General features: G+C 45.9%; 2 protein-coding genes across 2 annotated transcripts in view; one reads left to right on the plus strand and one right to left on the minus strand.

The window, feature by feature from the left end:
• The window catches only part of CFAP47 (cilia and flagella associated protein 47), a 508,792-nt gene that overhangs the window by 185,065 nt on the left and 306,683 nt on the right, over window positions 1-17,044 (minus strand). The window contains exon 52 of the mRNA XM_066577980.1: window positions 13,895-13,992. Coding sequence (XP_066434077.1) covers window positions 13,895-13,992 — 98 coding nt within the window. The remainder of the gene's footprint in view (window positions 1-13,894; window positions 13,993-17,044) is intronic.
• The window catches only part of AMELX (amelogenin X-linked), a 677,225-nt gene that overhangs the window by 177,212 nt on the left and 482,969 nt on the right, over window positions 1-17,044 (plus strand). The gene's annotated exons all lie outside the window — the stretch shown is intronic.

The following is a 17,044-nucleotide window of genomic DNA, read 5'->3' on the forward strand; positions in this document are numbered from 1 at the left end:
TATCAACAGGATAGGTCATCAATAGTTTATCGTCTGGGGTCCATTGCTCAGGACCCTGATTGATCAGCTGAGCGGGCACATGTTGTCAGCACCGCAAATACACAGAGGTTGGAGCGGAGGCCTCCACACCGACCTCGGTAAAGTGCCGACGCTTGTAACTGCAGGCATGACTCCCACTGATTTCAATGGGAGCGGTGTCTGCAGTTACAAGCGCTGGCCACTACACAGAAGTTGGCGCAGAGCCTTCCATTCCAACCTCTGTGTATTTGCGGTGCTGAAAACATGTGCCCGCTCAGCTGATCAGTCGGGGTCCCAAGAAACAGACCTCGGCTGATCAATTATTGATGACCTATCCTGATGATAGGTCATCAATAGTGTTTCCCTGGAAAACCCCTTTAAGTGATAATGCAATCCTACTGCATCTGTATATGACATCTGTTATTTTGTACTTTATAAATGTACTATCCTTCATATACTAGTAGATCTATATATTGACAACCTAAGAGGCTTATAAATGAAGTATAGCTTCAGCTCTCTGTTTCACTAGGCAGCCCAATATTAACAGAAAAAAATTAGGAAGGAACCAAATTGAGGCTCACATGGCTACTTTCCATAATAGTAGCGTGAAGTAGCCCATAGAAGGGAAACCATTTTGACTATTGCCATAGGAATCTGTTTCCTTTGTGTACACCCATGAGTAAAGAATTAGTTACTGTAAATATTGTTTTTCAAAAAAAACCTTACAAATATATTTTTTTTGATTGACAGAGCAAACTAAGGGTACCTTCACACTGTGTCTGCTGTGTATATTTACTGTATGCGCCAGGAGAGCTCCTGGAGTATAAGGTAAATGGAACTATAGACCCCCAATCGCCAAGGGGAGACCAATTCTCTTTTAATACTGCATGGAATAGCTCCGAGATCTGCACTATTTCATGAAGACAAACCCAGTGAAAAATGTAGACCATACAGTATAGTTTTTGGGGGATGGATGTCATTAAATGTATATGTCTGAGGTTTCCATGGTAAATTCTCCCAATGAAAACCTTGGATGTACAGAGAACTGTAATATGAAAGAAGGGGTGAATGCTAGGCAAACGATGCCCAACATTCGCCCCCGCACATACTCGCTCCCATGCTATCAAATAGGAGTGAGTGTCGCTGGCTCTCTGACAGAGCGGCCAGCAGGGGGGCGGGGCAGCCGGAGGAGATTTCATTCTCCCCCCTCCTTTCTCTATTCATTTAACAAGGCGGGCGTTCAATACTGAACGGCTGCTATTTACACTGAACGATCATCGTTCAGGATCATCACTCATCGTTTAATCTGCATAGAATCCTGAACGATGAGCGTTCAATGTAAACAGTAGCCATTCAGTACTAAGCGGCTGCTGTTAAAGTGAATAGGGAGGGGCGGGAGAGAGTGAGGCGTAAAATCTCCTCCAGCCGCCCCACTGCGAGCCAGCAATATTTGCAAGGGAGCAAGTACATGCAGGGACAAGTGTCGGGCATCGTTTGCCCGACAGTCGTGCTGTGGCTTAAAAGATGCCACCTGTGAACTAAACAGCCTGAAGCACATGTTTTTTCCTGAAATATAACAATTTGAGGATATAAAGATCACACAAAAAGATATGTAAATGTAGAGATTTTTGCCAACTTAAATAGTGTGTGACATTCTTTTTATAGTGTGTTCATAGCAATATATATACGATTTACATATTATAGGATGGTTTTACAGCTAATATTTTGTACAATGCAGGCACATTAGCTATTCTAGCATTATAAATCATGGCTAAAGGGAATTCTAACATATGCAGCCCTTGTTGGAGAAAACCTACGTGAACCATTTCACTCTTAACAGCTTTAATATAGTTCTTCATTAAACTGATATCAATCATCCAAATGAAGGGCTAGTGTAATAAAACCACACCATTCTCTTGAGTTTTCGGGTTCATCATCCCTCAATGCGAATGTTTTCTGCACAGCTGGAAAAATACACATTGCTGCTTCAATGTCTACTGTACTGTGAATTGGTGAGCTAAGCCAAGTGAAGCTGCAGTGTTTTTGAGTAATTGCTACATTATTTTAGAATAAATAGCTAGTGATAATATTACTGACATTATTTTTACAATGACAGCAATTAAAATGGACAACATCCCCAAAGCTAACAGAAACACATTAAGTGGGTAAAAAGTAAAGTAAGTAATAAATGAGTATTAAAGGAGTTGTCTGGGACTTCTATTATTGATGACTTATACTCAGGATACTGTAGGTTATCAATATTTGATTGGCAGAATCCCAAGCCAGCTGCCAAATGGAAACTGACATATTTCATCTTGATAATGTACATCATATAAGAAACATAACCTGTAAAGCACATAATTAATTTTTAGTAATAATTAGAGATGAGCGAACGTACTCGTCCGAGCTTGATACTCGTTCGAGTATTAGCGTGTTCGAGATGCTCGTTACTCGTGACGAGTACCACGCGATGTTCGGGTTACTTTCACTTTCATCTCTGAGATGTTAGCGCGCTTTTCTGGCCAATAAAAAGACAGGGAAGGCATTACAACTTCCCCCTGCGACGTTCAAGCCCTATACCACCCCACTGCAGTGAGTGGCTGGCGAGATCAGGTGTCACCCGAGTATAAAAATCGGACCCTCCCGCGGCTCGCCACAGATGCGTTCTGACATACCTTAGGGAAAGTGCTAACTTTGTGGAGCTGCTATAGGGAGAGTGTTAGGAGTATTTTAGGCTTCAAGAACCCCAACGGTCCTTCTTAGGGCCACATCTAACCATGTGCAGTACTGTGGAGGCTGCTTTTTGCAGTGTTGCACTTTTTTTTTTTTGGTATATCGGCCGGGCAGAGCATTGCGTCCTGCAGTAATACTCCAGGGCCAGAAGCGCTTAGGCAGAGACAGAAGACATACTGATTGAATATAGGCAGTGGGCCTTTGCAAAAACATTTGGGGAAAAAAATCTATTTGGGCTGCCTGTGACTGTCCTCAGTGTTCTGGGTCTCTGCTGGGTGTAGTAGTTCTCCAAATTCATACGCAGCCAGCTAAGTGTTACAGCAGGCTTGCGCAAAATTATTTCCTGGCGTTCCGTAAGCGAAGTCAGCCTCCAACCACAGGCCAATAAGCGGCACATTCAATTACAGCGTTCTGTTTCTGCACTACTGGTAATACACCATGCTGAGGGGTAGGGGTAGGCCTAGAGGACGTGGACGCGGGCGAGGACGCGGAGGCCCAAGTCAGGGTGTGGGCACAGGCCGAGCCAGTGTGGTGGCCAGGGGTAGAGGCAGGGCCAGACCGAATAATCCACCAACTGTTTCCCAAAGCGCCCCCTCATGCCATGCCACCCTGCAGAGGTCAAGGTGCTCTACGGTGTGGCAGTTTTTCACAGAGACGCCTGACGACCGAAGAACAGTGGTGTGCAACCTTTGTCGCGCCAAGATCAGCTGGGGAGGCACCACCACCAATGTGGGACGAAGGCCGTTCACCGCCTCTGGTTTGCACCACTGCCTCTCCCCTGTGCCCCAACCTGCCACTGAGATCCAACCTCCCTCTCAGGACACAGGCACTACCGTCTCCTGGCCTGCACCCACACCCTCACCTCCGCTGTCCTCGGCCCCATCCAGCAATGTCTCTCAGCGCAGCGTCCAGACGTCGCTAGCGCCACTGTTTGAGCGCGAGCGCAAGTACGCCGCCACGCACCCTCAAGCGTTAAACGTGCACATAGCCAAATTGATCAGCCTGGAGATGCTGCCGTATAGGCTTGTGGAATCGGAGGCTTTCAAAAGCATGATGGCGGCGGCGGCCCCGCGCTACTCGGTTCCCAGTCGCCACTACTTTTCCAGATGTGCCGTCCCAGGCCTGCACGACCACGTCTCCCGCAACATTGTACGCGCCCTCACCAACGCGGTTACTGCCAAGGTCCACTTAACAACAGACACGTGGACAAGCACAGGCAGGCAGGGCCACTATATCTCCCTGACGGCACATTGGGTGAATTTAGTGCAGGCTGGGACAGAGTCAGAGCCTGGGACCGCTCACGTCCTACCCACCCCCCGAATTGCGTGCCCCAGCTCGGTGGTGGTATCTGCGGCGGTGTATGCTTCCTCCACTAAACCACCCTCCTCCTCCTCCTACGCAACCTCTGTCTCGCAATCAAGATGTGTCAGCAGCAGCACGTCGCCAGCAGTCGGTGTCGCGCGGCATGGCAGCACAGTAGTGGGCAAGCGTCAGCAGGCCATGCTGAAACTACTCAGCTTAGGAGAGAAGAGTCAGACGGCCCACGAACTGCTGCAGGGTCTGACAGAGCAGACCGACCGCTGGCTTGCGCCGCTGAGCCTCCAACCGGGCATGGTTGTGTGTGTCAACGGCCGTAACCTGGTGGCGGCTTTGCAGCTCGGCAGCCTCACGCACGTGCCATGCCTGGCCCATGTCTTTAATTTGGTGGTTCAGCGCTTTCTGAAAAGCTACCCACACTTGTCATACCTGCTCGGAAAGGTGTGCCGGGTCAGCGCACATTTCCGCAAGTCCAAGACGGACGCTGCCACCCTGCGGACCCTGCAACATCAGTTTCATCTGCCAGTGCACCGATTGCTGTGCGACGTGCCCACACGGTGGAACTCTACGCTCCACATGTTGGCCAGGCTCTATGAGCAGCGTAGAGCTATTGCGGAATAACAACTTCAACATGGGCGGCGTAGTGGGAGTCAGCCTGCTCAATTATTTACAGAAGAGTGGGCCTGGTTGGCTGCCATCTGCCAGGTCCTTGGAAACTTTGAGGAGTCTACCCAGATGCTGAGCGGGGATGCTGCAATCATTAGCGTCACCATTCCTCTGCTATGCCTCTTGAGAAGTTCCCTGCAAAGCATAAAGGCAGACGCTTTGCACTCAGAGACGGAGGCGGGGAAAGACAGTATGTCGCTGGATAGTCAGAGCACCCTCATGTCTATATCTCAGCGCGTTGAGGAGGAGGAGGAGGGGGAAGAGACAGCTTGGCCCACTGCTGAGGGTACACATGCTGCTTGCCTGTCATCCTTTCAGCGTGTATGGCCAGAGGAGGAGGGGGAGGAGCATGAGGAGGAGGGGGAAGAGACAGCTTGGCCCACTGCTGAGGGTACACATGCTGCTTGCCTGTCATCCTTTCAGAGTGTATGGCCAGAGGAGGAGGAGGAGGATCCTGAAAGTAATCTTCTGAGTGAGGACAGCCATGGCTGACTTCATGTTAGGATGCCTTTCTCGTGACCCTCGCGTTACACGCATTCTGGCCACTACGGATTACTGGGTGTACACACTGCTCGACCCACAGTATAAGGAGAACCTTTCCACTCTCATTCCCGAAGAGGAAAGGGGTTCGAGAATGATGCTATACCACAGGGCGCTGGTGGACAAACTCATGGTAAACTTCCCATCCGACAGCGCTAATGGCCAAAGGCGCATTTCCACGGGCCAGGTAGCAGGGGAGGCGCAGAGATCAGACAGCATGTACAGCGCAGGCAGGGGAACATTCTCCAAGGCCTTTGTCAGCTTTATGGCTCCCCAGCAAGACTGTGTCACCGCTCCCCAGTCAAGGCTGAGTTGGCGGGAGCACTGTAAAAGGATGGTGAGGGAGTACGTAGCCGATCGCATGACCGTCCTTGGTGACGCCTCTGCCCCCTACAACTACTGGGTGTCGAAGCGGGACACGTGGCCTGAACTCGCGCTGTATGCCCTGGAGGTGCTTGCTTGTCCTGCGGCTAGCGTCTTGTCAGAGAGTGTGTTTAGTGTGGCTGGGGGAATCATCACGGATAAGCGTACCCACCTGTCAACCGACAGTGCCGACAGGCTTACACTCATCAAGATGAACAAAGCCTGGATTTCCCCAGACTTCTCTTCTGCACCAGCGGACAGCAGCGATACCTAAGCAATACGTAGGCTGCACCCGCGGATGGAAGCATCGTTCTCTATCACCATCAAAAACGGGGACCTTTTTGCTTAATCAATCTGTGTATAATATTCCTCCTCCTCCTCCTGCTCCTCCTCCTGAAACCTCACATAATCACGCTGAACGGGCAATTTTTCTTAGGCCCACAAGGCTCAGTCATATAATTTTTCTAAACAATTTTTATACGTTTCAATGCTCATTAAAGTGTTGAAACTTTCACCTCAACCAATTTTTATTTTAACTGGGCTGCCTCCAGGCCTAGTTACCACTTAAGCCACATTAACCAAAGCGATTAATGGATTTCACCTGCCCTCTTGGTTGGGCATGGGCAATTTTTCTCAGGTACATTAGTACTGTTGGTACACCAATTTTGGGGGCCCTCGCCTACAGTGTAATCAAATGAATTTTTAGCCCACCTGCATTACAGCTGACGTTACATCAGCTGTGTTGGGCACTGCAATGGGATATATTTATGTACCACCGGTGGCTTCCTGGCACCCACCCATGCTGTCGGTCCACAGGGAGTTGTAACTGCATGTGTCTACTTATAAAGAACCCCAGTCTGACTGGGGCATTCAGTGTGGGCCAAAGCCCACCTGCATTAAGCCCGACATTACCTCAGGTGTGATGGGCAATGCAATGGGATATATTTATGTACCGCCGGTGGGTTCCAGGGAGCCACCCATGCCGTGGGTCCACAGGGAGTTGTAACTGCATGTGTCCACTTCTAAAGAACCCCAGTCTGACTGGGGCATGCAGTGTGGGCCGAAGCTCACCTGCATTAAGCACGACATTACCTCAGCTGTGATGGGCAACGCAATGGGGTACATTAATGTACAGCCGGTGGGTTCCAGGGAGCCACCCATGCTGGGGGTGCACACGGAATTCCCATTGCGGAGTTGTACCTGCCTGTGACTATTTATAAAAAACTGCGGTCTGACTGGGGCATGCAGACACCTTGACAGAATGAATAGTGTGTGGCACATAGGTTCCCCATTGCTATGCCTACGTGTGCAGCTCCTGATGGAGGTGGCACAGGATTGGATTTCTCATTGCTTCTGTACAGCATTGTGGGCTATTTCCCCGTCCCTTTTAAAGAGGGTCGCTGCCTAGCCGTGCCAACCCTCTGCAGTGTGTGCCTGCGGTTCCTCCTCATGGCAGACGCACTTATAAATAGACATGAGGGTGGCGTGGCATGAGGGCAGCTGAAGGCTGGGCAGGGACAGTTTGGTGTGCGCTGTGGACACTGGGTCGTGGGGGGGGGGGTTGGGCAGCATGTAACCCAGGAGAAGTGGCAGCAGAGTGTCATGCAGGCAGTGATTGTGCTTTGTTGGAGGTAGTGTGGTGCTTAGCTAAGGTATGCCATGCTAATGAGGGCTTTTCAGAAATAAAAGTCGTTGGAAGGGGAGGGGGGGCCCACTCTTGCCGCTATTGTGGCTTAATCGTGGGACCTGGGAACTTGAGATGCAGCCCAACATGTAGCCCCTCGCCTGCCCTATCCGTTGCTGTGTCGTTCCCATCACTTTCTTGAATTGCCCAGATTTTCACAAATGAAAACCTTAGCGAGCATTGGCGATATACAAAAATGCTCGGGTCGCCCATTGACTTTAATGGGGTTCGTTACTCGAAACGAACCCTCGAGCATCGCGATAATTTCGTCCCAAATAACGAGCACCCGGGCATTTTGGTGTTCGCTCATCTCTAGTAATAATGCTTTTAGGCAAGATGGTATACTCTAGTACCATAGCCCTTTACCTCCTCCCTCTGGAAGTCGTGGCCCCCATACTCCTTGCTTATGCACCGTACTTTTGAAAGAGTAGTTATTCACACCTATTTAGGTTTGCTATTTTCTGTCCATTTTTTGTCCAGTCATATGTTGGTTTTTATTTATATTTTTTGTTTCGTGATTTTATGTATATCTATTTAGATTTTTTTCACTATTATACAGCTACTCTTTACACACATGCACATATATTACTTCATCATGCTTTTTTATTTTTAACACTTTCTTCATTTTTTGTTGGTATTTTTTTATTTTTATTTCAAAATTTTTTTATTTTTTTTTTCCTATTTATCACACATTTTTTGGATATAGGTTTTATTCTCTACAATTATTCTCTTCTGTTTTGCCTTATTAGTATAGGTGACTTTAATGTTTTGCTGGCACCTTGTGAGAGCTTTTTGTGAATTTGCAGTATTCCCTTATGTGCCAAAGCAATTTTTACTATTATATATAATATACTTCATGTATAGGCACCCTTGGTTGGCGTGCTCCATTGTTTTCTATTATGGAGGCGCCATCTTGTGGTTGGCCGTGCTTATTCTAATCCCAGAAGTGCCCTTATGCATGACTAGTTCCTGATAGAGTCAGCGCTATATAGTGGATGGCCGAGATGCTGATCGGCAGTGTTACTGTGGTTCGCTGTGACACAATCAGCGTACACCCGGTGCGCCGGGAAGATTCGCCTGACAGTATATCCGGCTGAACACATGAATGGAGACATAGTGGAACGCTGTGTGGAGCAGCCCAACACATGGATGCAGTCCAGGTTTTACCTTAATGTATATGTGCAGAGAATCTTGTCTTTTCTATAGTCCATGTCTGTTTTTTGTTTCATGTGTGTTGTATTACTTACTGATTAAGGAGTTGGAGGAGTGTCCTCCCTGTCTGTCCTCACTATATAAGATGTGTGTTCATGGCAATGTATTAGGCTTGAAAAAGACTTAGATTAAGTCGAAACGTCGCCATTTTATGGAGCAATAAAACCTTTTTCTACAATTTCTACACCGTTGATGCTGCCGCCTCCTTGGACACTATTGCATACTCCTGCACCTATCACTAGTGCCAGACGCAGCATAGTCTGCAACACAGGATTTCTGTCCATGCTGCCGATAATGTGGACAACCCACTTCTTAAAGGACCAGTGTGTGAACCCAGCTTTCCCATCCCTGGGCAATCCGGATTGTTTTTTGTCCATTTAAGGCTCTCTGTCTCTACAGCATGCTTTCTCTCCAGTGTGCATAAGTGCTACATTATCCCGACTGTTTTCCTGGTTTTGATCTGGGTCTGTTTCACTCAGCTTTTCCTCCTACTCCACTCCTGCCCCCTGCTTGTTTTTGACCATGCTTACTCTGTCTGCTACATGCCCTGATTCTTGGGTTAATTCTTTCTTATGGAAAAATTCTGCTTGCCCTGACTTCTGCTGTATTCTATAATCACCTCTCTGTGTCCGCTTCCAGTACTTTGATATGGTACCTCTGACCAGTTGCATCAGATAACTAACACTACTTCTGGTGTAATGCTCTGGGGTTCCTTGCAGCAAAGATCAGATCCCAACTATTGGGGTCAAAGCGTGAATACCAGATGGTGCCCCAGATCTAACCATAAGCCAAATTGGTTTTGTGGCACAGCAAGTACACACCCACTGTCTTGACAGAAGACCTCTCGTTTGAAAATGTTTAGTAAGATCAAATTCACGCAACTATTTAAAAACTCTGCTGTGTTGTTTGTAATAAATGGATATTTTTTTTTATTTGTGGAGTTTTGTAATAGCTATGCCTTTTTATTAATTTTGCATGTGATCCATTTGTTCACTTTAGCAAACAAAATATGAACAGTCCCCAAAACTTTTCTATTTCTAAGCAACAAATCAACGAAATACTGTGTTTTCCCCAAAAAAGACCTACCCTGACAGTAAGCAATACCTTGAAATATAAGCCTTCCCCTGAAAATAAGCCTTAGCTACAGTACATTAAAAAAAAAGCAATACTCTCCTAGCAGGCGCCGTACCGATCCTTCCCCTGCAGGGGCGCAACGCTCCCGCAGGCTCCTGTGCAGTCCTCAATGCCCACAAAGCATCTTTTGCTGGTGAGGGGGGTTTAATACCCTGCCTCCAGCAAGCGATTAATTTGATTGGTTCAGGAGCACGCCTCAGTCAAATTAGAGCCGAAGCTCCATGAACCAATCACAGCCATTCATTTAATGGCTTTGATTGGCTGAGGTGGTGCTCTTGAACTAATCAGAGCAATCACTTGCTGGAGGTGAGGTATTCAAACCCCGTCACCAGCAAGAGATGCTCTGTCGGCATTGAGCACAACATGGAAGACTGCTGCAGCACCACAGCCCAGTGCAAGGGACCCAAACGGCACCTGCTAGATGAGTATAAGACACCCCCCGAAAATAAGACCCTGTGACTCTTTTGGGGCAAAAATTAATATAAGACAGGGTCTTATTTTGGGGAAACACGTTACATACCGCTGTTGGATTTTTGCATCCCCTGTTGAATTCAATGGGTGATTGTGTAAGTGAATCAGACAAAAATAGTGCCTTGTGTGACTTTTTTCCACATTATGGGTTTGTGTGCTGCCCAAGTCTAGTCCATTGTAGATACAGACAGCACATGGACTGAAAATACACTTGTGTGAATTCTACCAGGCTAATTGTCTGTCCTAAATCTACGCTTTCTTGGTATGCAAATGAGATGTGAATGTCTCATGGCCTTCCTGTTCCACAAAATCTGAAACTTGTATCTGTAAGTTTTGCTCCTAGTAAATGTCAAGTCCTCTTATCCATTCTAATACTGTACCTGAAGCAAGTCAGTGCTATTCTTTTAATTGGAATGCAATCATTAAATAAAGCAGTAAGTGGCTAACATGAAAATGTGATCATTGTTGTAAATCTACAGCTCGCACCTTTCTAATTATAATGTAATATGTCACCTTTACATCCAGCTCTGCGGGTTCAAAATGAAATATGACTACAGTTACATATGCAAATCTGGTCAGAATAAATGTAGGACAAAATGCCAAACTCTAATGTATGAGATGTGATAGGTGTTAGAAGCAAATAATCACTTGCAAGAAGTCAATGTTCTCAGTTATTTAGACGCTGAGGGAAAAAGTCTGATAAGAAAAAAATACAAGCAATAACATTAAACCCGCTGGGAAATTTGAAGTGATATTATAAAAAATACACAAAGTTAGGCAAGGTCAGTAACGGAGGAGAAAAGAAAACATGGAAAGTAAAGTATGACAGCATAAAATATATACTGTATGTAGGTCAATTCAAGCAGGAGACATAAAATGCCTCATGTATCACAACTGTCTCAGAGAAAAAGTGGCCTCAGTGCACCCAGCAACCAATCAAAGCCCACGGCAAATTTATTCCAGTGCCATTTAGGAAATAAAAGCTTGACTCAGATTGGCTACTTTGGACAACAAGGTCACTTTTTCTCTGAGACATTTTGATACATGAAGCCTAAAATGTACCAGGAGAAGCTGGAGGCTTGGTGCTTTTTCTTTGACACTGTTCAAATGAATCTGGCAACAAATGTCCATTTTTTGTCAAAAAGTAAAACGGAATCTTGAAATCTTATGGGAATTTCAGCAATTTGTTGCACTGAGGATTCTTAGGCCTACCAAAGGAAATGCTTCTGAAAGACCTTAGCCAGTTCTTAAAGGGGTGGTCTCGCGAAACCAAGTGGGGGTATACACTTCCGTATGGCCATATTAATGCACTTTGTAATGTACATTGTGCATTAAATATGAGCCATACAGAAGTTATTCCACTTACCTGCTCCGTTGCTAGCGTCCTCGTCTCCATGGTTCCGTCTAAATTCGCTGGCAGCTTGCTTTTTTAGACGCGCTTGCGCAGTCCGGTCTTCTCCATTCAGCACGAGCCGCTTCAGTGTGCTCCCCGCTACAGCTCTTCTGCGCATGCGCAGACGAGCTGTCACTGCTCGGGAGCGCGCTGAAGCGGCCATTCTGCACCATCCTCTGTTAGAGGAAGGTGCAGAAACTGGAGCTGCCCAGCGGAGAAGACCAGCCCAGCCCAGCAGCCCCGAGAAGCCTCCCAGGTAAGTGATGGGTCGGGGGGGGGCTGCCGCTGCGCCGGGCTGCGCCGGGGGGGGCTGCCGCTGCGCCGGGGGGGGCTGCCGCTGCGCCGGGCTGCGCCGGGGGGGCTGTCGCTAGGCCGGGGGGGCTGCCGCTGCGCCGGGGGAGCTAGCGCTAGGCCGGGGGGGCTGTCGCTGCGATGGGGGGGGGCTGTCGCTAGGCCGGGGGGGCTGTCGCTAGGCCGGGGGGGCTGTCGCTGCGATGGGGGGGGGCTGTCGCTAGGCCGGGTGGGCTGTCGCTAGGCCGGGGGAGCTAGCGCTAGGCCGGGGGGGCTGTCGCTGCGATGGGGGGGGCTGTCGCTGCGATGGGGGGGGCTGTCGCTAGGCCGGGGGGGCTGTCGCTAGGCCGGGGGAGCTAGCGCTAGGCCGGGGGGGCTGTCGCTGCGCCGGGGGAGCTAGCGCTAGGCCGGGGGGGCTGTCGCTGCGATGGGGGGGGGCTGTCGCTAGGCCGGGGGGGCTGTCGCTGCGCCGGGGGAACTAGCGCTGGGGAGCCGGGGGCTAGCGCCGGTTACCTGCTGTCTGGTCGGCGGCTGCGGGGCGTCTGGTCGGCGGCTGCGATGCGTCCGGTTGCCATGGAGACACAGCTGGCGGCGTCTCGGGAGCGCGCACGTCGGGCTGCAGCGAGCGACTGGGAAAGAGCCGGCGGCCATCTTGAGGAAACTTTTATAACTTGCTGAAACGCTGGAACGGTAAGTACGAACCAGCTAGAAATGTCATTTACAGGGGGGCTTAGTAATGTGTGTTTAATGGGGGGGACTGGGCAAAAAAAAAAATTAACTGCTTCCTCGAGACATCTCCTTTAACAATTATGTGGCCACTTCCAAATGCTTGCAAACTTTGTTATTATTATACATTTGACATAGCATCAATAAGGTTATTTTTAAGGCATTCCCTTACAGAAAAACTGAAAAAAAAAAACGTGAAATTCTATTCTTCATTTTCTTTTTTCTCTCATTCTGTGTTGCCTTAGGCTACGTGCACATGAGCGATTTAAAAGTTGCACCCAACATCCTTGGGTGAAACTCGCATTGGAGAACACTCTGACATCTCATCCGTGTGTTGTCCGAAGTGCTGAATACCACACACTGACATATGATATTTTTGTCCAAAAAGAATAGGACATGCTGCGTTTTTTTTTTTTTTTTTACTCAGACTATCAGTCCAAGTAAAAAAAAGGCAGTGTGCATACATCCATTCAAATGAATGGGCACTTATTTCTGTTGGATTTTCAGACTGATTTTTTGGTCAGAAAATTATCTGGAAAAAACGTCCATGTGCAAGAAGCCTAACATTGCAATCAAATCTGAAAAATACATAAAAATTCTCTGTGTGTCCCATAGATCAGCCATTTCCTCTACTCCTCACAATCCTATGTCTGGCTGTAAAACAGGAACCTCTCCCCTTTGCCCTGTTTCAAGTTGGACACAAAGACAATTGAGTCCTGCCCCATTTGATAAGCCAGTTCCCCTTATCTGTTCCATAGCAAAAAGTGGAGCAGATAAGGAAATTAACCCTTTCCAATCCACTGATTGACCTGTGAAGACATTATGGTTTAAGGCTGTACAGCTCCGATGTTGGAAGACATCCATCTGGGTTCTCTTACTGTATATTGCCAGCCTCTCTGCTGTTGGAGCCTATCCAATGTGTCACCTCATGCAGTACTAGCTTTAGCCAGCAAATAGCGCCATTGTATAACGGCAGAAAAAGAGTAAGCCCTCTAGGAAAACCAGGATACAAATTGGATTGGAAAGGGTTAAAGGGGTCGACCACCTTACATATAAAAAGTATAAGATGCTGGTTACTTCTGCAACTTATGTATACAGTAAGCAATGTATACTGTGCACAAATTATGCTGCATTTTCTTAAGCCACACCCCTTCAGCACCCAATACATAGATTGACGAGTGAAGTGACAGCTGTTCCAAGAGGTTTTCTCCTCTGGTTTATAGAGGGAGTTCCTGAATGGGAGACTCCACAGTATGACATCCATATTCCCTAAGAGGCAATGGTAAACTTAGATTCTTTAATTTTCTTTTTCCTATATTGCTGTCTTTTATATTATGAATACTTACTAAAACAGAACAAGTAACATCAATTGTTTTCTCTGGAGGTGCAGGCAGGCTGTTAATTTCAACCGAAAACCAAACTTTGTAAGGTGCTGATATCCTACCTAAAACAAAGAAAATGTAATTCAGTAATGAGATATATGGATTTATATCTACTGTTCTCACATGGGCAAGTTTCATGTGTGAGTTCCATCCTATAGCGATATGGATGGAACTCGCATGTTTTAATATCACCTTGATTTCAATGTTTATTCACATTAGCATGATCTATTTTTAGGTGATTCCTTATAAGAAGCCGCCCATTTCCTATGGGATCTTTTATAAAAAATTGCATAGCACTTAAATGCGAGTGTGATGCATTTTCTATCATTGGAAACTATGGAAAGCATTTGTAATTTTTTTCACACAAGTGAAAATCGCAAGTACATAATTGCGATAATGATCGCATCCGGAATCGCAATTTAGCAAGCACAATATCGGTTTGAGTTTTTCAGACTGATATCACGCTAGCCCATGTGAATTCAACCTAAGAAACACACACATACAAAGAATCCTGCAATAATATATATAAGGGTTTTTTTTGTCATTCAGTAGTATTTTTACAAAAAAAAACCTAAACTTTCAGTTGTTCTTCACTGCTGCCTCTTCAATCCGCCAGTTCTGGGTCCCATTTTCAACCACCCAAGATGGCAGATGTAATCTTCAGCCTGTCTAATCAGCCATAGTGCATTGGTAGTGTACAACTACTAATGCACTAAACCTGCTCTCTGATTGGCCTGCTCACATCATCATTGATGTCCAATAAGAGAGCAGGGTACAGTGTGCATTAGGTTGTTAGAACATTTTTGTGGCTGTTGTGGACAGCTACAAACAGGACTAGAACTGGCAGATTGGAGGGGCAGCAAAGAAGAACAACTGCAGGTGATATATTCCCCTCCCTCCACCTTCTGTCGCACAATCGGACAGTCACCTTAAAGGTGTTTTCTCAAAACTTAAAATTGATTCACTCTCACTCTGTTCTTCCTGGATGCTGCTGATCAGGACATGTGACTGCTACAGCCAATCACTGGCTAGAGAGGGTCACTGCTGTGGCCAGTAATTGACTGCAGTAATCACATATCCTCATCAGCAGCAACCAAAAAAGACAGAGTGTTTGTGAAGCAATTTTAAGTCATGGGAAGACCCCTTTAAGTTATCACCTTTTATCCAAATAGCTGTGCTCCTGCGGGACCACTGATAGTAACCATTACAAATGTACCCTGTAAAGTAAGTGGTCCAGAAAGTAGACGGTTAAGGATACATTCAATAAATAACATCCTCAGGGTATGTTCACACAACAGAATTCACGATGAAAGTTTCTGCGTAAATTTGAGAATCTACAAGCCACATCAAAATCTGTAGATTTCTACTGTAGTTTTTGGCATGGATCTGCTGGCAGATTTAGTCCTGCCAGCAGAGTTCTAGGTTCAAATCTGTCCAAGGGCAACATGTGTATAGAGTTTTTATGTTCACTTTGTATTTATTCTTTTTGTTCTTCTCCTACTCTGGGGGTCAAAGAGAGAGTGTGATGGGTCAGTTATTAGTGCTGCTTCCTTTCAGTGCTGCAGTTCTAGGTTCAAATCTCTTAAAGGTCAACATCTGTATAGAGATTTTCAAAGTCTATGCACATGTTGTTCTTGATGGGATTTGAACCTGGGACTCCAGAAAGACAACAGTGCTAGCCACTGAGCCACATTCATTAGAGAGGAACCACCACGTACTCCTTCATGAAAGCAAATTAGCGAGTAAGATTTTTTTTCTCCCATTAACTGGGAGTAAAATCGGCTGTTCCGATTTACAAATATTTTTGGAAAATCTGGTCAGGCACTCTTGACCTGATAATTCCAATAATTGTTCAACACTAGTCAGCAGCACATAATCCTGTGCAGACGGAGGATGTGCTACTGGTAGTGATAAAAAAGTAAGGGCGGACCATACTTGCTGAATTGGCCTGCGTGAGGGCCAACCAAATAACTGGTGATCTTGTGGATTGGAACTCACTCCAGAGCTCAAGTGAGGCTTTCTGCTGTGCTGGCATTACAGGAAAACTGTACATTTGCTGTCACCCCACAGTTAACATCTAATCACTTGAGGCCCCCAGCAATGGGTCATCTTCTGATCACCATTGAGGGACCCTTCTTACAAAAAGAAACCATTTAGAAAATACAGTATAAAAAGAAAAACACTAATATAGCATTGCAATGATAAGAAATGTAAATGTTCAATGCGATTTTTTTTTTTCGTGAACTCTTCTAGTTCCGGCTAACAAGAACAAAGTACTTTAATGATGCAGTATAAAGCAGTTACTAGCATTCTGAACTTTTGAACTTAATATCATGAAAATAAATGTAGTAAAATAAGATAGCTATGAAGATTTAGGTGCTTGAAATTAAAGAAGAAAATAGTTTAATAATGCAGAACCCTTAAATGCAGTACAATAGGTCGTAAGCAGCTCGTAATGAATAACTAAAGCCAGTGAGCAAGTGAAGACAATTCTTGGGAGAGTAGCAGTTCTTTACTGGATATGTAGTAATAAGAAAGGCATGAACAAGCAATGTTACTTATTTACATTTTCAGCAGCACAAAAAGGCCAAAAGTAGCGGTAAATGCAGACGAGTAGAAGAAAAAATAATTGGAAGTATAATAATTTAATAATGTTGTATATTACAGCTACTCTCAGAGACAGTTCTCCAGAACATAATTGCTGGGCTTAACTATTAAATCACATCTCCATGACATTGTTTATTGGCCAAGTTACATGATTAAACAGCTAATAACAACCCTCCTGCACATCAGACGATATATAAATGTAGAAACTGAAAAGTGCGCCTTGCAAAGAAGTGCAATTAAGCCAAAAAAGAGCTCCAATAAATGTCAAACAAATTATATCCATGTATTATAGCTATGCTTAATGGATCTGTAATTGTATTGCGAACTTCCTGTGATATATTGACACCAAAATCAAAGGTCAAACGTCTTATTCCAGTCATAAGAATGAATGCTGGTTAATATATAGACATAGTAACTCATCAGGAAATTGGTAATTATTTGTTCAAAGAAAAGGTGTAAAAATGCTAATCTTACCAATAAAACACTTTGCTGTTTCACACTGATCAA

This window comes from Eleutherodactylus coqui, chromosome 1 (genome assembly GCF_035609145.1).
Source record: "Eleutherodactylus coqui strain aEleCoq1 chromosome 1, aEleCoq1.hap1, whole genome shotgun sequence".
NCBI classification, from domain to species: Eukaryota; Metazoa; Chordata; class Amphibia; order Anura; family Eleutherodactylidae; genus Eleutherodactylus; species Eleutherodactylus coqui.